The 25,383-nt window shown below is 41.6% G+C and overlaps 1 protein-coding gene across 9 annotated transcripts in view; it reads left to right on the top strand.

Moving 5' to 3' along the window:
- Positions 1-25,383, top strand: part of oxr1a (oxidation resistance 1a) — a 180,639-nt gene that overhangs the window by 93,016 nt on the left and 62,240 nt on the right. For 6 of the 9 annotated variants that reach the window (XM_085290775.1, XM_085290776.1, XM_085290780.1 and 3 more), the window contains one exon: positions 15,904-16,035. The exons of 2 other annotated variants lie outside the window; for them this stretch is intronic. In XM_085290775.1, coding sequence (XP_085146901.1) covers positions 15,904-16,035 — 132 coding nt within the window. Of the gene's footprint in view, positions 1-15,677; positions 15,741-15,903; positions 16,036-25,383 lie in introns of those variants that run through there. One more of the 9 variants, XM_085290782.1, reaches the window with a different exon arrangement.

Genomic DNA, 25,383 nt, shown 5'->3' with positions numbered 1-25,383 from the left:
TAAGACTTGGTATCAGGGCTGATCCAGAAACATTTTTATGGATCATTAGCCGCGAAGGAAGGCAATAAGAGTCTCATCCTTCCCACAATGCACTGTGCTGTGTTACAAACCTTTGCCTTCTGGTGTTGCTGCTCGCTGCCTTAATGACAGACATGAGAGCGCTTGAGAGTGAAAATGACTTTGAGAAAATCTGCAGAATTAGATTATCTGAGCTGCTTATGATACCAAAAACTAATATTTCTCCTCTGTTTTTGTCATCAGGAAAGATCAGAGTAAATATATTTTCATGACGCTGCTTCTTATCACCATGTAAAACCCAGCGTTTCTATGGTCACATCGTTTCCAACAGTCGAGAGGTGAACATCTTAGATGCAGGAGGATAACTTTTATTGTGTCAAATGATATGCCAGTATAGGTACTCCTTTTATTTACCCGCTTTAATATGTTCACCACCAGGGGGTAGCGTGTTTCCAGAAAGTTTTTAGTGCAGTCAGAAGTAAGTTTGCAGTTTATAGTCCATTTTTCTAAATACCTGGACTTCTACATTAGCAACAGTGCTTTCTTTGCATCCAGCGATTTTTCTTCTTCTTCACATGTTGTACTCAGATTGTCCCCTCTAAGCTTCCTCCTGGATCTCGATACTTCCAGGAGTAGCTGGTCAGCTGACCTAAAAGACCGACAGGGTGTGTAGGGATGAAGAAGCCCTACACACCAGAAGAGAGTCAAAGCAGGGCAAGATTGGGAAAGTATTAAAAAACAAACATAAGAATTTTAAAATAAACTCTAAAAGACACAGACAGCCAGTGCAGTGAGGCCAGCACAGGGATTATATGCTGTCTTGTATGAGTTCCTGTTAGCAGTCATGCAGCAGCATCTTGAACCAGCTGCAGATGTGAGATCAACGACTGACTGACTCCCACTGACTCTGCGTTTCTTCCGCTGGGTCTCACATTTTTTTTAATCCACACAGCTTTTATATTTGTGAAAAAAAAAGATAAAAAGTGAGCATAGTTAGTGAGTACAGTGTGGTTCATGTGTCAGACATGTAATTTTTACTAAAAAGGTGCAATTTTGAGTCCCTGCTTTCAAATAATTGCCTAATGGCCACTTATTCCGTTTTAGGTGAGTAAGAGGTGACTTCAGACTCACTGTTTTTGACATGAAATGCAAATGGACATTAGGTATGATGTAAACTTCAGCTGTTTGTCATATATCTGTCTGATATACATTTCTGTAAAGATTAGGTTGATATAACCATTCTATTAGTTTGCTGTAGAACTCCAGACATAGTATTTGTGGTCTGGAAAGAGAGTTTGGCAACATTTGTTTTATTAGAATTGCATTTCATAAAGATGAGTCAAACTTTAAACCAGACAAATGGAAATATCCTGCTTACTCACTGCTGAGCTGTTATTACAGACCATGTATGATGCAGACTATAAGGGCAAAGGAGGACTCTTCTGCTATGAAATCCACCTTAAGTGTAAGTTGCCACTATGCTTTGCATCCCCTGAGTGAATAAGAACGACAGAGGGATTGGATGAACGTTTGTCAGAGAGAATAACCGTTAAAATGAGAAGGGAGAGAGGGAGAGTAAGAGCAGCAGCACCCACAGCCATGCCAGGGTGCTTTTGCCAGCGGTGCTGCTTGTGTGCGCTGAGATAAGCTCAAGCCTTCCTGCCTTGGCAGTATAGGCCGGTCACGTAGAACCAGAAGGCAGCTTAGCCCCACTGCAAATCCAGTGAAGTGTCTTACTTTCACTTCCTCCCACACAGCCTCGTTCTCTGCCTTTTTCAGGGTTTCAAGCTTTCTCTCTCCTCAGCATCTCCCAACTCTTGTTTGACACTGCATGTTCACTATAGAGATCGGTGTTTATCTTCCTAGGAACCACTGAATTAGCAGAAACATGGAAGAGGTGGAAAGATGTGAGTCATGCAGATGTTTGGTGTGGAACTACAGCTGGCATATTCAGAGATTTCAGGTTTGAGACTGTTGGCTGGGTATAAGAAGTCATTTAAATAAACAGGAGATGAATTCTTATTTTTTTTTAGCCATGTTCAATATGAAGATCTCCTAAAAGGCTAGCCATTTCACACCAAGTAGTGTAAAGCTAGATATACAGATGAAGACAAAATTCTACCACCTATGAAACTGAAAGTTTCTCTCAAAATTTTGTGCGCTGTCAGGGGTTAAAATGGGATTCAGCAGGTGGGGGAATCCTAAAATCAGTTGTAGTTGCTCAGCATGGTAGAGGATCACAACTCACAATAATTTAAATTAAGAGCTGGCAGTGATCAGCTGACCTGCGGCTCTTTGTGGATGTACACAACTGCAAACGAACCTGTTTATCCTGCACTAATATATGAATGTACATGAAAAATGTCACATGTACAGACCCAATATCTGATTTACAAACACGAGGACTTACATGTAAGCTTTACATATCCAGTTTATGGAATACCACTGAGAGAGTCCTTACCTTTAAATCTAACCTCTCTTCTTCCTCTCCTCTCCTGTCCTGTCTTCCTTACTTTTCTCCATCTCTGAGTGAAGTTGGCTCTATGTCTTTTCTCCTCCTGTGAAATACAGCAACTGGACTTTAAGCTAGCAACACACTGTGTGACAAACTGCACACAAACAGTTTGTGTGTTTGCTGAGGTTTGTTAAGCTGATAGAAACGTTGCATTTGAAATTACCTGCCACATAAAAAGTATTGCTCCCTTTATGCTCACTCGTCTTGTTCTAGCGAGATGCTGAAGTATGCGACCGCAGCTTGTGGACACTTGCAATCATTCCTGTGCTCTGCCAAAAAGTAAAAACACCAGCCTACTTTAACTTCTGACTTTGGCACACGGTTTTGCATCTTTCATATCTTTTTGTGCGACGCAAACAGGATTGCCTCTTATCCTTTAATGCTCAGGCTCAAATTGGTTCGATGTTTGATGGCCTGCAGTGAAACCTAAAGTAACAACCCAGTTTTGAAAATGTAAGAAGTAGAAAGTACCGATATTTATTTAAAAATGTCAGGACTAAATGTAAAAAGTTGTCAGACAATAAATACTCAAGTAAAGTCCAGATACCTGAAATTTCTATTTAAGTACAGTAACAAGGTATTTGTACTTCATTATTTACCACCTCTGACAATAATAGACTTATTAAACAAAAAAAAACAAAAAAAATGACCAAGATCAGTATTATTAGCTGGAAAAAAACTGAAAATTTCTTAACCATAGCACAAACCACTGCTGTGCAATGATGTGCTTTAACTCTGTAACACTCAAAGCTTGTAAAATCAAGTTAAAACTTGTGATTTTCTTCCAATTTTACACCCAGTATTAAAACCTCAAGAGTTTGACCTGTCAGAAGCTACTAAAAACTAAAGAAGTTAGCTTAGACATGAGAAAAAGACTTGTGGATGCTCACAAAGTAGAAGGTGGATATATAAAGTTGTCACAGTTTTTCCAAATGTCAAGAACTGGAGTGAGATATATCATCAACAATTTAAAGAGAGCCACACAGTACAGAACAAGCCTGGCAGAAGTAGGAAGCCTTCAAAGACTGTAAAGCAAACTAGTGAGAGATGTGTCTGAAGACCCCAGAACAACTGCCAAGATATAAATACAAGTCAAGAGTCAATAAGAGTCGACAGCCTTGACTTGGCTGACTGTGAACCTGCAGACTGAAGTATGCTAAGGACAACCAGGAGAAAGACTATCCATACTAGAATTGTGTCCTTTGGTCAGATGAGACAAAACTAGAACTTTGGCCAGAGAGAGCTAATGTTAGAAGACAGAAGGGAGAGGAGTACCACCCAAAGAACACCCTCCCGACAGTGAAACAAGGAGGTGGCAGTATCTTGCTGCTTCAGTGCATCTGGAACTGGGAATTTCAATTTCAATTCCTTCAAGTTGGAAGGAATAATATGTGAAGATTTTGAAAGAAAACCTCAAGTAGTCAACAGCAAAACTGGATCCCTAAAACATGCGTTGCTCCTTGAGAAGAACTACCTCTAACTCTGACTTTAATACCACTGAAAATCTGTGGAATGAACTGAAGACTAAGAACAAGCCAGAAGACCGTCGAATCTGCAAGAGACTGAGAGATTAGCCAAAGAAGAATCGGCTGGGATTGCTCAGGAAACTACAACAAACGACTGCAGGCACAACTGACACAACAAGACATAATGTGGATTGCACAACACTGGACATTATATTTCTTTATTTCCAGTTAATACTTGTACAGCTGCTGTTATTGTGTATATATTTATTTATATTTCTTCATACATTCTTATATAGTTCTATATTGTGTATTTTGTTGCACAGTTATTTTATTTTCAACTTTCATTTATATATTTTATCTTATTCTTCCCAGTTAAATTTACCCTTCATTCTAATTTGTGTTGTACAGTTATTTCATTTTTAACCTTAATTTATATTTTATTCCTTCCTAGTTAAATTTACCCTTTTTAATTTTTCATATTTATTTCCTATCTTATTCATAGCCTTTCCTTTTTTTGTTTTCTTTAGGTCACGAGCAGTTGTCCAAGCATTTCACTACATATCGTACTGTGTATGACTGTGTACGTGACAAATAAAATTTGAATTTGAATTTGAATTTGAACTGACTATTAGCATCAGGTGGGGTAATAATTCTGTCCTCATCTGCATTGTCTTCAGAGAGATATGTTTTGATATACTATATTCAGTGTTAAAATAGAGTTTATTATCAAAGCCATTGTTAAAAGCAGAGCTCTGTGCAGGTAACTGAAAGTTTAATTCCTATTCACAGCTATGCAGCCATATGAACAAGGCACTACACACACACACACACACACACAGCAGTCTTTGCATACACACTAGGGGTTAAGGCAGTTTGGGTAATATTGTACAAGAACTTTGACAGTTAATCCGGTGAAAGCAGCTGTGCCTACAGGGTAGCACAGTCTACACTGCATGTTGATAAGAAAAGGCTCACAACAGCATGCCCAAAGGGCTGCATTTATACTGAGCAGCACCAGAAGCAGTCAATTCACACTGTTCTTGCAAACCTTAATTGGGATATCTGATACTTGTGGATGGGCTTTTTTTCTGTCTGTAAACAACAAAGCAGTGATTAGTTTTATTCAGGTACTGCTTGTAATAGCACCTGCAGTGTTTTTAGTTTGATGTAGACGTATCACGATGTGCGTCCATGCACTTTGAGGCCGTGCACAAGAAGTGTTTACATGCATGTACATACCTGATTTGATATATCCGCACTGCAATATGAGAGAGGTGGACAGACACATGCACCTCAGACCTGCACAGACACCCAGGAGGCCTCAGGAACCATTTTTACAAAGGTTAATAGTATGCTTTAGTCATCCCCAGACAGCAAGGGAGCCGCTTTGATGTTAACTTGGTTACAGGGAGGGAATGTCACCTCTGTTTTACCAGGTTTTGACTTTTTACTTGTGCTTATTATTCTCGGAGCGCTCTCCACGTTCTTATCCAGACCAGACTAGCTGCTCTGCGGATTTAATCACATCCCATTGGTGCCCTCTAAACGTCCTCTTTGTATCATGATTGCAAACAATAGGAGTTAAAAGGTGACCTGAATGCAAATGACATTTTCTGTATTGAAAGGGTTGGTCCTATTGCAAAGCCAGACGAAGCAGCTCACAACCAAATTTATGCAGGCATTGAACATCTCTGGTTCCATCAATATTACACTAATTAGGCTGCATCCAGAGTGAATTAAGGTGAACATCCATTTAGCCAAACGCCATGTTTATAGAAGAGGAGGTATTGTTACACCTGTAGTTTAAAGAGGAGTTGCAGCTGCTGCTGCATGCAAATGCTATGAAACCTGTTTGCTGTGGACAGACTTGTGTATGCAGGACAGACATGCAACTAAGAGGATAAGAGGTTCACTTCTCCTTAGACTGTCTCAATGTTACACGGATCACAATGATGTTAGCCCTGTCGCAAATGGCCTTTAATATATTTGTCTGACATTTGTCATTCCTGAATGACGCGTGCACTCCCTAAATCAGTTCTGTGCACCTTTTATGCCCTTAGTTTTTCATAAGGAAATGATATGAGATTAACTTCAAACAGACCTTCACATTCCCCTGTTTCAAGGACACTTAATGTAGATTTGTATCCACAGCATAGTATGCTGTCATATGTATGACTCAACACTGTGTGGATCTAAATCGCTGCACTGAATCACATCTTGGCCAGCAGCAAAAGCCACAGAGATTTGTAGCCACCAAGGCCGTTGTTAGGTTTTTTTTTTCCCCTTCTCCTTTTTTTCCCACTTTGACAGAAACAAAAACATTAATGTTTTCTTCTGGAGTGAAAGAAAGCAGTGCAAGGAAAAGAGGCTGAATTTACTGCAGCACCACTGTAAAAGATCTATGGGTCGGATTTATTGGCCTGCCGGTGTAATTACGTTGACCGGGGAGTCTCTCGGTGGCCCTCTTCTCGTTGGGCTCAATTTATAAATGCCACAGAGGCAGTAATCCCACTGTTTCCCCACTTAGTTTGGAAAGGGCTGTAGCCATCCTCTGGCTAGGATTGATTACATATAGCTCAAATGAAGAGTAAGCAGTTTTCCACTGTCGAACGCCAAGACCGGCCCCAGCTATTGATTCATTTTACAGCGGAGGGAAAATAAGATCTGCCACTTCGCATAACGGTTGATATTTGTTTCTCTTTGCTCATGAATTTATGGGCTCCCGTTGTTTAAGAACGGCTCTATTTCCCCAGTATCTAATGTACATACTAAAAACAGAAGAAACCCTGCTTATGCGACGGCAGGCGCTGTAAAGCATTATTACTCAGTGCCTTTAAGGAGTCGATAAATCTCACAGTTATGGATGATATTTATGGAAAAAGTAACCGAATTTACAGCAGCACTGGAATCGGATTGCTCGTACGAAACACTACAAGTTGTGTTAATGTAGATCCTTAATGATATACAACTGTTTGATCTGTGTCTTGCATTGTTCATTGCTAATCTTTTTCAGACATTTTCTAATTTTGATGCAGCTGAAAATGGTTATTATTATCGTCATCATCAGTGATAATAATAATAATAATGATACAACTTTGCTGTCATCCCAATTGTTTTGTTTTTAGACATTATTCATGCAATAAGCACTCAGCAGAATAATGTTCATTGTTACTGCCCGACTCCACCTTTCCTACACTGAAATCAGATTTTGTGCTAACTTATTAGGGGATTTACGTGAAGTACAGTGGTAGTAAATCTGTTTGTACTCATTTTAAATTGGTATTGTTGAATTCTACTGCACTGTTTACGCTTTACTATCCAGTTTCATATATTGTCATAACTTTCCAATCAGCTCAAATGTCGTGTTTGATTGGAGGAATTCCAGGGTTACAATGTTATTATGGAAAAAACATATCAAATGGATAATGAATATTTGCTAATGTTTGGTGAAGTACAAGACGAGAAGTATTTTTTTTCCATATTTTTATGGCTGTGTTACTTCAGAGTGAGCAATCACTTTAATTTTTGTAGCATCCATTGTACTTGTGGCTTTTATCCCATCAGTGGATATAATGACAAGAGATGGGAAAATTTAGCTGAGCAATCAACAGCTAGAATCGCGACTCATCCACATCCACCTTGAGCTCTTCTTCCTGGCCTGATTAGAATGTCGAATACTTTATATTATAAATGCTTCTGGGGCCATGTTTGCCATGTACTGGTTTATTCAAGAGGAAGAATAGCTGGGGGACAGGATTTAGTCGGCCAGCATAGTGCGCTGCCTTTTCGCCACACGGGTCATTGCTCTGGACATTTGCTGGATGGCAGGGTTCTGGAAAACTGCCACAGAGACGTGAAGCAGCAGAAGTTACATACATAAAGTTTGAGCTCTACAAGTATTGGTACAGCAGGGGAAAACACACAGCCATCAAAGGACAAAGTCGTTATGAAAATGGGCTTTAAAATTGCTCTTCTTGGTTTTGATTCAGTTGAATTCCTATCGGTTATTTAGGAGAAGTGAGTTGTCTTTGGTTTCGCTACTGACTTATCTGAAATCTATTTTTGCCTTTGCAATTTATTTTACTTTGTAATGCATTTTGTAACTACCCCAAAATATGATTGAATGATGAAGACAAAACAATAAAACCACAGTAGATGCTTAGTCAATGCTGAATGCCTCAGTGCTTAGGTGCAATATCGGTCTTTAGACACAACAAAGCAGTGTAAAGTAAAATAAAGTAACATTTACCCAGAGCTATGTGTTGCAAAGCTGTGATATTATATGTCCAAGCAAACAAATGGAGCATAGACACAGCTGGTCAGCTCAGGTCTCACGTAAAGAAATGACCTTTTCTCACAGTGTTGCCCTACAGAGGTCCGGCTCCAGCTCACGCATCTTTAGCCATGGTTCACCAACAGCATTCTTTATGTTGGTGTTTGTCACAGCTAGACTTTTACAAAAAAAGTCAATGGTCTCTTCAAAAAAGGGAAATAGTTACCCCTCTTGTTTAAAAGTTCCTCTCTTGGTGGTCACCGTGCTACTTTCTAAGGGATTTTTTTACTTTACAGCTGTAGCTGTTTACAGTGCCACGCACTACACATTTTGTAGGAAGCATGACGTTTGTGCCACTGGGCTACATCCATTTATCAGAGAAATGTGTGATTTGTGCAAAAAATACACGTCAAATTCTAGATCCACAGTCTGGTTGTTGTAAGCTAAAGTTGCTAGGGAAAAAGCTAGCATAGCTTTGTTCAAAGAAATCAACCAACGTTTTCTAAAGCTAAGAAAAATGGTTCATTCTGCTCATTTAAGCAGGACATCAGTTAAAAAGATCTTTAAGGAGAGTAACTTACCTTTTAAAAGATCTCAGCAGTCTTTAGACTAAGCTAAGCTAACACATCCCAGCTTTAGCGCCATCTAGGTCGACCTTTTAGCTCTGAGCGAGAAATCGAATTAATTTATTTTACAAAACGTTCCAAAACATTTCCAACTCAATTTATTTCTCATTTCATTTTTACCCCTGCAGTTTTTATTCTCACACTCAACCTCTTTGTGTGTCTTTAAAAGGCTATTCAACTTTACTCTTTAAATGAAAGAAAATCACTTATCAAAGTCAGATTATCATCACCTTTTTCAGTGACAGTAAGAAAAGCCTTTCAGACGATTTTTGATTAGTTCTGTAGGATATTTATTTTTAAAAGATTAACAGATTTATATCTACATGAAATTAACATTCACTTAGCAACATCATAAGCTGCGTATCGATAGACTGACACCATATTTAACTTAAATGTGTTTCATTAACTGAGCCGGAGTGATTCATTAACGAGTTCCTCCCTGCGCAGTTAATTACGTCGTCACTGGGTCCTAATTCACTCATGTAACTACTGTGGACTCATCCAAAAGGTTGCATCCATTTAACCACGGTAACATCTCGCACCTCGAGTGATGCAATATGCCCCCGGCTCGTAACTTCCCCAACAAATTATCCATGTACTGCATCTCCTGGTGGGGAGAGATTCATTATCCAATTTAGCGTACTCGTGGAACAAGTGATATCAGGTGATAGATGAAAAGAGCCTGGGATGACGACAGTTTTACAGCAGACGGAGAGAGCGCGCAGAGGCTTTTAGCATCTTTGTCGGATTTAAGATGTCCATTTGGCTCTTAATTCCCCCCACACGGCCCCCCATCCCACAGCCCTTTGCTGTATCTCGTCACAGAGTCTAATGCCCGTCCAGGGTGAAGAGGCTTATGTAGAGGATTCTTTGTGCTTTTGTGCTTTGGCTGAAAGCTGAATGATTCATGTTAGGCTAATGATGAAATTTATGACTGCGTCTGCGTTTAAAAGAAAGCAATTAACTCCTGAAGAGTTCAGCTTGGATAATAAAGTGGACGCAGACATAACAGAGCATTTGTTTTGTTTATGTGCCTCGGTGTTGTAGCACCGCTTTTCTGCCTCCCTGTCAGGTTTATTGTGGACTCAACCTTCAGTGCAAGGCTGGGCTTTATTATTTTAATAAATTGCCTTGTATGAAGAGAGCAGTGGTGCATGTCTGATGCATGTCCCTTCCCTTCCTTCCTCGCCCCCTCCTTCTTTCTCATCCACTATCATCCTGCTTCTCCCTTTCGTCTTCCCTCGTTCTCTCTGCGCCTGTAATTAAGCATCTTCTGGTGGCTGTCAGGTAATTATAAGCAGAATTTTGCCAGGCAGTAAAATGAAAAGCATCCACACAGATGGAAGAGAGAGGCAAGCGGTTGGTGCTTCGCACCGAGCCAGCAGTCATCATTCGCCGGGGGCCCACCCAGCCTCTTGTGGCGGCTTCAGACAGGGCGAACGCCCACAGAGGATAGATGACCAAGAGTAGAGGGGGTGGAAGTGGCGGAGAAAGATAGCCCGCTCTGAAGGCACCGCCCATCGATCACCACTAGCCACCTTGTAGAACTGTCCGAAGAGAGAAAAAAGGCAATAACAGGGGGGTGAATTGATGTGGCGGCAGGTCAGTGTCAGGCTGGGTGCTACAACAACAACCTTAACCATCACCTCCTTGTTTCCTGTCTTTGCTAAAGGCATTAAGCTAAAACACAGAGGCTTATTTCAGCACTCTGACATCATGTATCAACCTGACTGTGGAGCCTTTATTCATCCAGTCTCATTTATTCCTGTATCTGTTTCTCTCTGTGTACATAAGACTCTTAGAGGCAACTAAAGATCCACTTTTTGGATGATATATTTGGATCCCGTGGTCACAAATCCGCATTATAGTGAGGAGAAACCGTTAGCTAAGGTCTGCTGAATGAGTTCAATATAAAACCAAATGTATAAAAGAGCACAACTGACTGTGACAAGCAGCTTATCTTCTAAAATAGAACACCTCTTTTAAAGGTTCAGTTTTTCCTCATGGCAGCAGTGTTGTAGTTTATGTGTTGTGTCAAAGTTTAGCTTTAACCTTGAAGCATGACATTGACCTTGCCTTTTTGATATAAGCTGGCATGAGATTTGAGATTGGTTATCTCTACTCCAACTCGCAAGGCTGTAGCCCAGCGGAGAGCTTGATGATTTGCTATTTGATGGCCAGTTTAAAAAAAAAAAAGAACTCCAAACACTGACTGAAAGTAATCATTGAACTACTTACATGTGATCCCTTCTCATTTCGGTCATTGTCTTTGCTAATAAGAAGGCACACATCTAATCTTTACACTAAGCTGGGCTGTTGGTCTCTTGGCTTCAGCTCGACAAACTTGAGTGTGGTGTCGATCCGGTCAGTTTGGTCAGAGAAGAATTGACATATTCTAATAAAAACATGTACAGACTTAGAGCTTCTTGAATGAAAGGAGAAACGTCTTCAAGGAAACTTCAAGAAGTTGCGTTTCCTTGAAGATGTCACCCTGCACGACATGTGTTAAAGTTTCCTACAATAACCTAGATGACTGAGAACCTTTACGGACATGTACAGACACGGTGTTTACAGCTCTGTCACAGTCTGCAGTGTCGCACTCCAGCATCCAAACCACACCCCAGCACCACAAACATAATCCTTCTATTTCTGCACTTAAAAACAGCGCTGCTGCACATTCATGGAAAGAACCTGATCAGTGGTCTGCTTGTGGCTTATTTAACAAGTCACAAATACACAACAGTGATACAAGAGGATAAAGCAGCATTCGCTTAAGTGAGGTCCTGGCTTGTGTCCAGTCCTCAATGCATGAGCTTGAAGTGTGCTTTCTCTATGCTATCCACCCCACAATCATCATGTCTGGTTTCAAAACACCATGATGCCAATGCACAAAATCCTCAGCTCGGGACTTCAAAGCAGGTCTTCACAAATCAGTGAATGACGTCACTCAGGCTGTGCGCATCTCTCCTATGCAGTCTGTGGTTAAATGCATGGTTACTCATTGCTGCTTGCATCCCACTGATAAGAGTTTCACACATGATTTATCAATGCTGGATTATGACTCATGGGCCAAATAGCCTCGCACAAATGTTTGTATAGTCCCATGTAAGCAGCAAGATGGAAGGTGCTCCGCAGCGTTCGTGCAAAATCAAGGCAAACATTTGACTGACAGCAGTCAGACTTATATAATCACTGCTCTGAGTAATTAAAAGGCGCATTTCTCCAGATGATCCAGTGACTCAGCCTGGCATTGTTCTGGCTTTAACAGGCACCACACAACATTCGATTCATGTTTCCCTCTCATGAATATTTGGCTCCTGCTGTCAATGTGAAAAACATGTTCATCTGTTGTAGTACTGACAAGCTTTTGAGAGGCAAAGCTTTACTTCCCTAGTGAAACAGCCCGAGAGAAAGCGGCATTTTCTGACAAGAGCTGTTAAACACCTGTGATTGCTGCCATTGTCTGTATGCCTCCGCTTGATTCCTCCTGGCAGCAAACCGTCTTTATTGGTCGTCATCTTGTAAGAGCTGCGGGATAATAGAGCATAACGCTCATGAAACACAGGACAATTTGTGCTGTACATTCTGTGCGTACACTCCAGCTCTGTTAGATGCTTCTGGAAATGCCACGTGAGATGCGTTCACTACAAGCAACCAGTGCCGTACACGGAAAGGCTCGGTTGTGTTTGCCAGCAGGTGCATTTGTGTCACACGAGTGAACTCTGCGCTGTGTTTTTCTAGTGATTTCCACCGCAAACGAAAAAAAAAAAAAAAGTCTGGAAGAAAGGGCAGACTATGTGAGAAATGGGCATACGGTAAGCGTGTGCACATGCTAACACAGGCTTTACAGTGCATGCACATGCTCAGCGTGTTGCTTCAGCTCAGACTGCTTATGCAACATTACTTGTGACTTCTGTTCATTGATAACAGGGAAAGTGGCAGCAGCTCCCCGGTGGCCTGCGTGTTTCTTCATAATGAAAACGTCCCTGTTCTCAGGATTAGGTGCCAACCAACCTGGCTCTGAATGGGAAACTGCTGAGATTAACACCCAGATGATGACAAAGGCTCACGCACAGGACCCTCTCAGGGCCTTTGTTGACAGCAGCTGACATCAACTGGGGTTTTTTTTAATGCAGGTACTTGAACAGCAAGATTTCTCCATTAAACAAAATGGTTCTCAAATACTGCTCTGATCCAGATAGAAATTAATAAGAAAGGTTATGATATAGCTTTTGCGTGCCTTGTAAACACGCAACCAAATTAGAACGTGTCCCTTTAGGATATTGTAAATATACCTAATATAATGGTCTGTAAGTCCACAGAAACGGGATAATTTGCAAAAATTCAGAAGGACATAACAGCGTAATAAATGTCAGTTAGCTAATTTGCTCCAGGGTCTCTTTAATCACCTCTAAAATACACGAAATACACACATCAAACATGCAGGCTTAAGGAGAACAAAGTAACTCATATAATTTCCATGCAATGATGCTCATAGTCGGATGAGCACAGAGGGAATTCTTTCATTTTTCCCTCTTTGGTCACATTTACGGCTTAATTAGAGAGTGGAGGAGTTCTCTGAGAAAATAGGTCTTTAAAACTAGATTGGGTGTTATTGTTTGGCGTGCACGACTGCTCGGTATATCTCTAATCCTATGGGGTTACAGCGCAGAGAGGATGGCTCCCTCTGAGTATGTTATGGATGATTTGATGACCGCTCTGGGCAGCTGTACAGCAACACAGTACATCACGCAGCTACGAGGCCCCGCAGTGGGGTGGGGTTTGTTGGGGTGGCGCTGGGCCAGTGTAAAGACATTGCTCAAGTGCCAAGTGTACCAGCAGGGCGCTACACAAGGTCAGAGAGGAAAAAAGTGGGACAGGTGCTTATGATTCAAAGTCAAATATAAAAATATATGCTGTCGAAGTTGTTTGTGTGCTATATTCTTTTCATTTGTGAAGTAAAAAAAACACTAGTTTGAACAGTCCCCCTGCTTCAGGCTCACATATGTTTAGACTGGATCTGTCACAAAACACCTCTTCTCCCACGTGACTGCAGGGCAGCTGAAACGCAGCGCGATAAGGTGCCGATCATTTGTAATAGCTGATTAAGTGGTTAATTAAAGAAAATTTCGAGCATTCAGGCTTTCCGGCTTATAAGCGTGTCTCTGATTGATTTTTCTTGTAAATTAAACATCCTAGGAACAGGAATTGGGGGCATTTAGGGGACATTTTTCAGCTTTATTACAGACTAAATGAGTAATTGTCCAGTCATTAAATCAAGTGACATATTAATAGACAGTGAAAGCAGGCATTTAGTTGCAGCCGTGCTTGTTTGAACAGAACCACAAAGGCAGATGATGTCAAAGATGATGAGGAAAAAGTCATTTTTTTCTCAAAATAAAAAAAAAAGTAAAATCTCATATATTCAAAACTGCATTTGTTCTGATGCACTATTGTAATACCCACGCTACCTAAGGCAACCAGCAGATGGAGCACTTTCAGTATTGAAAATGGCTGGCACTCTCAAACCTCACTGCTTCAATGCACTCAGATATAACAGATGCTTTAACCTCAGCTGGCCTTGCACACATACTGGGAATGAGACACGGGTGCTTTTCCTGTCTGATTATCCTTGCAAAGAAAAGTTCTCCCCCCTCCCCATCTTTAACGTTTCTCATGTGAATGTGTTGCTGGATCATTACAGGGCCTGTCTTTACACTCTTTACTTACCAGAGCAGCTCTGCCCCCCTGGGATAAATAATGAATCACAGGCTCTCCAGCTCACAACCTGAGGCTGCTTCCCAATCATCACACCCTGTTCCGGTCTGCCGGCTTTTCACTTTTCCATGTTCATTTGCGCACAGCAAATGCCATCTCTGCCTATCCATCAGTGGACGAGCAGACGCGTATATGTCGCAGCTCTCAGAGTTCTCACTTTGGATCCTTGAGTCACTTACAGTATGGGCACGGAGGTGTACTTTGCCTCCGGATGTGAGAGTCTCAATTTATTAGAATGTTATTAAGGTGGGAGTCAGATGGATGTCAGTCTCCAGGGTGCTATAAAGCCCCACACTTGATGGCAATCAAATCTCCTAGCAACGATGTGGAAATCGGTGTGGGCTGTGCTGAGCTTCATTTTTTTCCCCTTTTTATTTTTTTATTTGTAAAGATTTTTTTCAAGTTCAGGTTTCATGAATGACTTTTTAAAAGTCTGCGTTCAATCAGCACTGAATCTGTAACTTGTGATTCATTGCAAATGAACTTCAGCATTAAAAAAATATTTGCAAACCTAAAGAATGTAACCTGAAGTAACAATATGTGAACCCTGCCTGTAAAGTAAAAGCTGCATTCAAATGCTTATCTGTGGATAAAATTGTATTTTAAGCTTTGTTTGACCAAAATCCTTAGCCATACACTCATCTATGAGCATGTAATGTGTGGTTTATAACACAGTGTAGCTGCAAACATAACACATTTAAATACTTATGTGTTTATCTTCTTGCATCTTCAAGCTTACAAACCTATTAATCATTACTCTGGATAAAAAAAACAACTTAAAGTGCTACCATGTTATACACAGTTTGTAAGCAATAGGAACACAATACTACAACTAATTCAGACTTTCCTAAAGCAAAGTAAAGCGGTTAGCTATGTTATTGAGGAGGCTACATCAAATATAGGAACCTTCTGTGGAATGCAGTTAGTGTAAATGTGGGCCAATAGGGCAGTAGGCTGCACTGGAAGACAGCCTGTTGCGTTCGAGTCCACTAGGGGCAAAAACAGTGCGCACCCGTTGACGTGTTTCAAATAGTTCCTGTTTTGGAATGTGTGGAGTAGTTGAGGTTCGTTCACACTACGAGTTTGAGTGTCGCTGCTTTGTCAGCATTGTTTTTCTTTTTGCGCGATGAGAGCGGCTATTTAAACACTTTTGAAAACTCTTTTTGTTAGCTAAGCTAGCTAGGTTCTGCAGCCGTACAGTAATGGACTACATATTTTCTATCACAGGCAGCGGCGCGAGAGTTGTCAGGGATGCAATCTCTCAGAGACTGTGGCCCGGTCCCGTGCAGGACTCGGTCCACCTAGAGCAGCACAACACTGGGACGACACATGACAGAAGTACCGTCTACTCCAGGACAGGTCAGTCTCACAACAGCTGTGCTCGCTGAGAGTTTTGCTGTGTACGCTCTCAACTTTACAGAGCGAAACAAGCCTGCAGCGCACGCCTCGGAGAGTGCTTCCAAACTCCCTTTGAAAGTCATCGAGTTTAACGTATACTCGTGGATTTTCTCCTTCCCTTACCCAACACTACACGTGTTAAGGTTTTGCAATAAAGAGAAACTCCCACATTTAGCTTCCGCAACGTTTAACTAGTAAAATCTGACGCGTTGCTATATATTTTCAACTTTTATTTTCGAGTTTTGCCAGCCATTTCCGCAGCGATCTATCGCAGCTTTCAGTGCAGTCAAAAGTTACGCGTATTAAATGAAACTGAGCGTTTCCACAAAGGTTCAAACACGGATTGACACGTTGCGTAACGACTGCACTTTTTAAGTTCCCAACTGTCAAGCACTTGTTGCTGCCAGCAGAGCCCCGTCAGCTGACCCAGTCACTTTTAATGGGCTCATTAAACTCGCAACATTGGTCGTGTTGTCCTTGGCAGGGCCTCAAAAACATTACACAAAACAGTACACTTTAACCCAGCTAACGTTGTATGGTCAGCTGGGTTAAAGAGCCATACTGCAGATTTATAAAGAACAGTTTTTGCAGTACTTTACATTGTGCAATATGCTAAAAAAAAAGAAGAAAGAAAGAAAGAAAAGGGAAAACAAGCTTAAGCTTCATGAGCTTTCATTGTGCAATTGTGGCTCATGCACACATGATTTATGAAAAAAAAGAAAACCTCCCAGAGTGTCCAGTCACAGGGCTGTATGCTTCCAGTTGCATCCCTACAGCTGAGCTCATGTTAATTAATAAGGGATCGGCTGGTACATGTCCTCTGTGGTTGCATTCTCCCTGTCCACATTGTTATGAGGATGCAGTGCATGTAACAAGTGAAGCATTTCAAATATTTCAGATCAGCAGGCAGTGCATGCTTTAAAGCATCCAGTCAGTGAGTGAACAAGTATGTCCTCAAGGCGTTTCACATCGGGGGAGTATCTCCATGTTAATGAAGATTGGATTTTTTTTCCCCTTCTCCCCTCCTCTTTCTGCTTCGCATCTCACACTTAATTTGTGATGAGACCCATCAGTGCCTCCTCTGACTTTGAATCAAAAGCGCAGAAATGTAGTGCCATTGAAGTGAAAAGCAGAAACGGCTCGGAGCTCTTGTCCCTCCTTCCGCCCAGATATCACACGGAAGGCTGTGCGCTGTTACTTAGAATTAATTGGTCGCTGTGAAAACCAGGAAAGTTGCAGTGTGAGGGCACGCTTCGTTTTTAAATGTACAGGAGGTTTGACGCTCGTGCAGAGTCATCAGGCTCCAGAGCTCAGTGGTGGGCAGGTTAATTGTTCGATCTAATTAGGACAAAGATTAATCAGATGCATGCTCTGCTGCTCTTGAAACGCCACGGATGGCATTCGGGTTCATTAGTAGTCCCCGTGCCTCTCTCCCTGTCTCTCTGGACAGCGGGGGTTGTTTGGGAGAGCAGGCTGCTGCCGCCCCACTAAGACTGAGACTAACTTGACATGGAGTCAGGTTGTGGAAGTGTGCAGACGATGTTAGAGACGGGTAACTCTACAGTAGAACTTCTACAGGAACTGTGGGTGGGCAGTGTGCTACATTACAGCTCAATAATGGCCCAGTTGGTGCACAACTGGGCCAGTTTACTCTAACCCCTGAGTAACAGACAGCAACCTCACCTATCTGTGCTCCAGCTGCTGTGTGAGGAATGAAACGGCCCTCTGTGAACCTCTATTTCTGGAGCAGAGGCCTCTCTGTGTTAAGTTACACGCAGCTACTCATATTTCATATTTAGTTTAATAATAATGGAATGGATTTATATAGCGCTTTTCAAGGCACCCAAAGCGCTTTACAATGCCACTATTCTTTCACTCTCACACACTGGTGGAGGCAGCTACAGTTGTAGCCACAGCTGCCCTGGGGCAGACTGACAGAAGCGAGGCTGCCATATCGCGCCATCGGCCCCCAACACCAGTAGGCGGTAGGGTAAAGTGTCTTGCCCAAGGACACAACGACCAGGACAGAGAGCCCAGAGATCGAACCGGCGACCTTCCGGTTACAGATACGCTTCCCAACCCCCTGAGCCACGGTTAATGATCAAACCTGGTTTGCCAAAGAAAGTCAAAGGCCTTTCCACATTCTCAACCATAATAGCCAAGTCAAACAAGTCAAAGTCAGATCTGTGAATGAAGTCACACTTGAGTTGGTGATGTTCCTGTACTTCCAGTTCCAGGTGCCAAGAGGGGTAATTTCCTCAGGTAGAGTCTGCAGAAATGCACGCTTACTGAAAGCATTCATAAAGGGCTCGAAATGTCAGATTGTCTAGGAGAGAGTCCTCATGCACTTTACGATGTGTCAGTAGGACAGCCTTGAGACCTTAGTGGGTATTTGTCTCTAAGAGCAGATCCAAAGAGGCTAGAATAAGCCTTGAACTGAGACAAGCGTTCTAAGCTGCTTCTGTATACAACCAGGGGCGTGTGTGATTAGTTAATGACATGATAAAGCAATGCCACCCTAACTCATAAACACTAGAAAGGCTAATCAGTTAACCTAATTATTCAGATTTTATTGATATACAGTACTAGGGCTGCTCAATTAATCGAATTTTAATCACGATTACGATCTGGGCTTTCAACGATCATTAAAAATGACTGAGCCGATTATTAGCCCCTCCCTCATTTATCCGCGACACCTTAAAGGCCGTCTGTGAAAATATTGTCGGGCATAAACGGTCCGTGGCGCAAAAAAGGTTGGAGACCGCTGATTAAGAGGACCCGAGGGAAGCTCGGAAAGCTAAGCAGAAGTTATTTGGAGAGTGACTGCCGTTGGTTGAAAAGAGAGTTTAAAAAAAAAAAAAACTTCAGTGGTGTTGCACACCATTTTATATTATTTTTTTAAAGTCATTGTTAACCCTTTAAAGCCGGTCAGAGCAGCACGCTCCGTTTTGCGTAACTATTTTTAAATCCCTGTAGAATCTGAACCGTGTAAGCTAGCGCAATAATTTGTTTTGCATATGAAACCGGAGGAGTTGTACTTACATCTTATGCCATCAGCTTGTCCTCGGTCACGGTTTTGTTCCACATATAGCTTTGCAAAAATTGCATAAAAAGCGCTTGCAGGAACAAAAACATAATATTCCAGAAACACGCTTTGCCGTTCCTATCAGCTGTTCGTAACACTTCCCACAGTGAAATGATGCACCTGCTGTTTTCTTTGCAAATTTGCATCATAGGATTGTTTTTTGTTTTTCCTGCAGTATATAAAAATTGCTGTATCTCCAAAATAAAACTATGAAGACACTCAAAATAAATTTCCTGTGGTGGGAAACTATTTTTTTTGCAACTTTATTGTATTTAAAGTTTTGAGGGATAAACCTCTTAAATTTCTCCAAGTAGAAATATATGTAAACAAAACAAAAGCGATTTTCAATTTTTTTTGTAGTTTATTGCACTTTTTTGCAATTTATGTAATTACTATGGACTTAATGCATACATATTATTAAAATATGGGCTATAACAGTTGTATTGATGTATAGCAACTTGAAATGCTCCCACAAATGGCACTACAGCATGTAAAAAAAAAAAAAAAAAATATAAGCTCTGGTGGACTTGGTTCTATGGTAGGTCTTAAAGGGTTAAATAAATATCGTCAAATAATCGTGATTATCATTTTTGCCATAATCGAGCAGCCCTATACAGTACAATGCAAGATAACTGTTGGTTGCGAGATGTTGCACAGCAAACCGTCGCCATCAGGAGCATCTCTCTGTCTCTCTGTAACAAAGTTGTAAAGAAGTAAGCTGGTAAGTGAAGCTTAAGCTAAGATATCAGAGTCAGAGTAAACTTTCACATATTTACTCGGCTGGGGCAATGTGTAACCACTTTCTGCACAGGCACGTGGACTTTAACCTTTAAGGAACAAAGCAAACTAGTGCAGCATAATGTTTGTTTGCAACGTTATTGCACGCACACTTCTACACACCATGTTTAAATTTGTTTGTTGAATTGCGCTCAGTGTTGACTGTGTTTTCTGACTGCCATCAATGCTAGAAAATCGTTTATATATAACATATCTTACATTTTTGAAGAAAATACTATGGGATGGTATAGTATGTGTAATATTAGTGTCATCCCAGGTACTTTTTGTGGTGTATGCTTTGTACTTTTACTGCCTTTAAATAAGAAATTAAAAAGAACCACACTGCATTAGTTTGTTTACAACACGATGTGTGTCATTGATGTTGTATAGCCAGGTTCTTGCCAGTACACTGCGCTAGAGGGAATTTAAAAGTAAACTACTTTCAGAGTTCTCACGCTAGGAAGCCTTCACACGCCCTCCCACTTCACAGTGCAACAGCCTGAAAACCTTGAACTGTGTTTTGGAGCCTGAGATGACGAGGGAGGTCGGCGGAACTGGGAGGTTTTCCGTCATGAGGAACAAAAAATAAACAATCAGAAGTGTAGCTTTGGTTGCTACACTTGAACCTTTTCAAGACATGTCCCTTTCTGACATAATAAGATGCACTGAGATGAAAAAGACATGCAAAAGCAGTGTAAACACAAAGAAGTGCCACACCTGCAGACGTTGGGTCACATGCTACAGCTCAGCTTGCTGTTTCAGATCGAGTCCACCAGCGATCCTGTTCAGCTGTAATCGGCGGCATGTGACACTTTCTGGATGTTTTGAGAGTTTGCACTGGTTAAAGTGATACACTTGTGTGTATGCTTACAATGTACTTTCCCTTCTGTGGTTTGTCTATGTGTAAGTCTACAAACGAAAAAGGAAAGGAAGTTCAGAGAAGTTGTTCTTCTGTTTTCGTAGACAGATGGGTAAGATAATTATGGCTGAAGACTAATTTGGATCAGATCCCTGAAACTGAGATCTTTTCTGCAATATATGGTTCCAGATTTCTATTTTAAATAACGAAGTCTCAATTTAATAGGTGCCTGTGAACCGATAAAACAAAAACTGATGCATCATGATGATGCATGTAAAAAGGCAACAATTTAGCCCATAAAATCATAGTTTTCCTGCTTTTTAGGTTTGTTTATTTTCTTGCAAGCCCTTAACCTATAAGGTAGCTTCTGCTGCAGAGTGCATTGTTTGTTGGGAACTGGAACACGTACATGCACCACTGCTGGTAATTCAAACTTGAGCTCGTCTCTGGCTCTGCTGTCACACCGAAGTGGCCACATAAACAGATTGTGCGCCCAGACTGTATATTAATAGCAGATGATTCATCTGTGCCACGGTCCAAGAGCAGGTTTGTCCTCACGACTTTGAACTCTTCAAAGCATCTCCAGGTTCTTTCACTCCCCCCTGGGGTTTTCACTTATTTGTCAGTGTTCACGTTCACCCTTAGGCTGACACCGACTCCACTGCAGTTATCAGGATGATTCAGAAAGTGCAATCTGCTCTCAGTGCTGTAATGACTGATTTTAATCACCTTCATTTCCAAAAACAGTCCTTGAGCAGTTTGTATTAGCAGGTCACTCGCCCTGCATGCTATTATGTGGCACTCCTGGGAATTTTGATGGCTCTGTCAGGGGAACCTTAGTGGCAGGAGTTCCCGAGGGATCGGCCGACCGTGGCACCGAACACCTGCTCTGGACTTGTGTCTAGGGTTTAAACTAATGACCTGTTTCCTGACCCTTAAAGAGTTCTTCGCCCATGCACGTTGCACTGCATTTCAGAGTGTAATGACCACTGTCTTTCACCAAAAGAATGACAGAATAATGTCAAATAAAAACCTGCAAAATGAGATCAGTTTACGAATAAATACATATCCAGATGAAAGGTAGAGACACTGGTGAGCACTGATGAGAGAAGAGAGCTGACTGGGCCAGTTGATCTTTTTAACAATGTGCTGAAAGGCCTGAAAGGTTTGAAATGAGATGTCAGCATGCTGAATAACATTATGTGCTGTATTCCTCGGATGGGGTCTTGAGGTTTCAAGACAGCAGATGTTTGAAAGAGGCCAGATGAAGAGCACAAATGCAGAGTACACTGAGGCTTAAGGGGAGGTAATTACAACCTGTTCTGCGTGACTCAACTGCTTCTTCTGCATCTTCATCACTCCGGCTGAAAAGAGCACCCAGCCTGAGTAAACATGCAAGGAAGTAATTTCTCTACTTACTGAAAACATCACAAAAACAAAACCGGAGGCTGTTAAAGAGCAGTGATGAGCAGAGTGATGTCGGCTGGAGTTTTCATCTTTTCAAAGTCTCATTTCACTTTAGCATTTGCAGACTTTCTATGTGTAGTTTGTCTGAAGCTGCCAGGCTTTGTTTTTGGTGCCTGTTCGTGGTTCATCGCAGTCTTCCCAACACTTTCCCCATCTGTAATAAGCCAAGCAGTGGGGAGTCTGTGCAAAGAGCTGTTTGATCTACTGTACAGATGACGCTGTCATTCCCCCCGCTGCATAGTGGGGAACACCTGGTGATGTCACTCCTCATGGTGGAAAAAATGATCTTTACCGAGCTTTAAATTGTATTTACTTTAGAGTGGCATTTATACATGCTGGTTAGTAAAGCATGCGTGTACCAGCCCCTAGATCAGGGTTCTACTTTAAATAATTGAGTAATCATGTTGCCTGCTAATGCACACAGATAATTCATTTTGAAGATTATCCTAAGCTTCATTAAGATTGCTTGGCTTTTTCAAAAACCTGGTAAAACTGGTCTAAATGTAGTCTGACATGCTTGTTGTGAGAACAGTTAGTGCCTTTCTCTATTGTCCCAGTCAGCTGCTCTTCCTCCGTCCTCTGGGCTCAGAGCAGAAGCAGGATTTTATTAATGCCCGCTGTACCTAAACTGTTAAAGTCAAGCATTAGGCTAAATTCTGTTTATGCAGATATTTGGTTTCGATCCAGATAGAACTGGAATACAGGGAAAAAGCTGAAGAGCTAAATAATATGGGCCAGGCATTAAAGCTGAAATGTTTCACTCATTAATTAAAGAACATAACAAGATTAAAAGGGCTTTGAAACACAATTTTAGCTGCAGCTGTGCTGTGTTTTTTTTACCAAACAGTCCAATGGAAATATTTGCAGATTCAGTAAGTGCACTGATCAGTGTGCTCTTTATGGCTTAAATCACTATCTGTAAATGTTTAACAAAGCACTCTGACTGTTTGGTTTTTTACCCATGGTTTGAAATGATCACATACAGTTTGAGGAAAAGAGAAACTGAGGGAAGAAAAAAAAAAACCTAGCTATCCTCCTTCTTCCATCGAGGGTTTCAACATTATAAAGGATAATCATTTGTGCATGAAATAGTTTGTGCTTTGTCTCATCCCTCCTGTGTGATAGTTAGTCATGCAGACAGATTTAAAGAGACGGTGTCTTAATTTTTCCCCAGTGATCTCAGCAGACTTGTCTGGCTTAATGGAAAGTGAGCTGTCTGTGTTGGTGGTGCTGTCTCTGTTACTGGTTGGCCATTACAGACTGTGGTTAAATAGGAGGAGCACTTTACATTACTCACTTAGCTGACTACCTTTATTTAACCGAGTGTTGGAGGATGTTAGATTATTAACTGAGGTATAGCTAACATTACTTCAACCTAAAACTTCTCATCCAGGATTCAAACACTCCTGTGTCACACTTTATATTGTAAGCTAAAGAATGCAGAGAAACCCCAACAATCAGACGACCTCCTGTGAGCAAGCATCTGGCAGCAGCGGGAAGGAAAAACTCCCTTTCAACAGGAATAAACTTCCAGCAGAACCTGGCTCAGGGAGAGGCGGCCATCTGCAGCGACTGGCTGGGAGTGAGACAAAACAAAAAGACACACTGTGGAAGAGAGCCAGAGATTAATAATAACTAATAATTAAATGCAAAGTGGTGTATAAACACATAGCGAGTGAAAAGAGGTGAGTGGAGAAGAAACGCTGTGCATCATAAGAAGCCCCCAGGACCCTGGGCCTATTGCAGTGTCTCACTGTAAGCGTTATCTAAAAGAAGAGCTTTAAGCCTAATCTTAAAAGTAGAGAGGATGTCTGTCTCCTGAATCCAAACTGGAAGCTGGTTCCACAGAAGAGGGGCCTGAACGCTGAAGACTTTGCCTCCCAATTTGCTTTTAAATACTCAGGAACCACAAGCAAGCCCGCAGTCTGAGAGCGAAGTGCTCTATTGGAGTGATACGGTACTATAAGCACTTTAAAATAAGATGGGCCCGATTATTCAAGACCTCGAATGTGAGGGGAAGGAGTTTAAATTTGATTCTGGATTTAACAGAGAGCCAATGAAGAGAAGCCAGTGTGCTCTCTCTTTCTTGTCCCTGTCATTACTCTCACTGCAGCATTTTGGATCAACTGAAGGCTTTTTAAGGAGCTTTTAGGACAACTAGTGCCCATTTCAGTGGACGATAACATTCATTTTCTTAGTCAAAAACACTTCTATATAAATATTCCAATACCACAATACCAAATGTACAGTAAATATCCCTGAAAAACAAGAAGTCGACGTATAAAGTAATCCCTTTCAGAGAGGTATATGTTGGTAACCATTAGATTACAGGCAGTGATACTTTAAGCTGGGCAGACACTGTGCGATTTTTTTCAGTCGCGTTATTCAGCTCCTGCTCGAACTGCACGATTGACTCGCAGGGGTTCGTAGGTCACGATGCAGGGTCTCACACTATATGGTCCGATGCTCTGATGCGACCTGAGTGCTCACACTGTGCGTCTATCAAATGAAGGTTATAACAGAAAATCTGTTCCTCTCTGTCTTTCACTCACACAGACACACCACCACCATCAACTTTGCTAAATTGCTAATGAAAAACATTGATCAGGCAGCTGTGATTGAACAGCAGTGTAGATCCAACTATTTTCACGGTTGTTGTGGTCGTGATAATTTTGTGATGCCACATCAAAAAGGCTGAGATGAGCTTGCCAAAGTTCTACAAGTTGTGCCTCCATCGCTTGTGTCCAGATCACACGCTGCACTGCTGTGCTGCTCCGTCTTTTCACTTTCATTTCTGTGTTTGCGCGTGTGCAGTGTGAGAGGCTGCGGTGACACCCTCACGATGGCCGGCGGGATTTCAAACAGGTTTGATTTTCTTACGACCAAACGATTGATGATCAGCAGATGGTCGTGACGTGTTAATCGCTTCTCGTTACCCCACGTATACTACACGATGCACGACACACGATGAAGGCGAAACTCAGACCGATCAACAAAACGGTCGCACGACTGAAAAATCGGCTCAAAATGAGCCAAAAATCACACAGTGTATGCCCAGCATTAGAGGAGCCATTCCCAAACCAGACTATTCCTGTTTAAATGTACTTATTGTAAATAACTG

This window comes from Mchenga conophoros, linkage group LG11 (assembly GCF_057382185.1).
Source record: "Mchenga conophoros isolate Kocher_MC1m ecotype Shallow Benthic linkage group LG11, M_conophoros_male_GT1.1, whole genome shotgun sequence".
In the NCBI taxonomy this organism is placed as follows: domain Eukaryota; kingdom Metazoa; phylum Chordata; class Actinopteri; order Cichliformes; family Cichlidae; genus Mchenga; species Mchenga conophoros.
The sequence above is the reverse complement of the archived record's forward strand: the minus strand, read 5'-3'. Positions and strand labels throughout refer to the sequence as shown.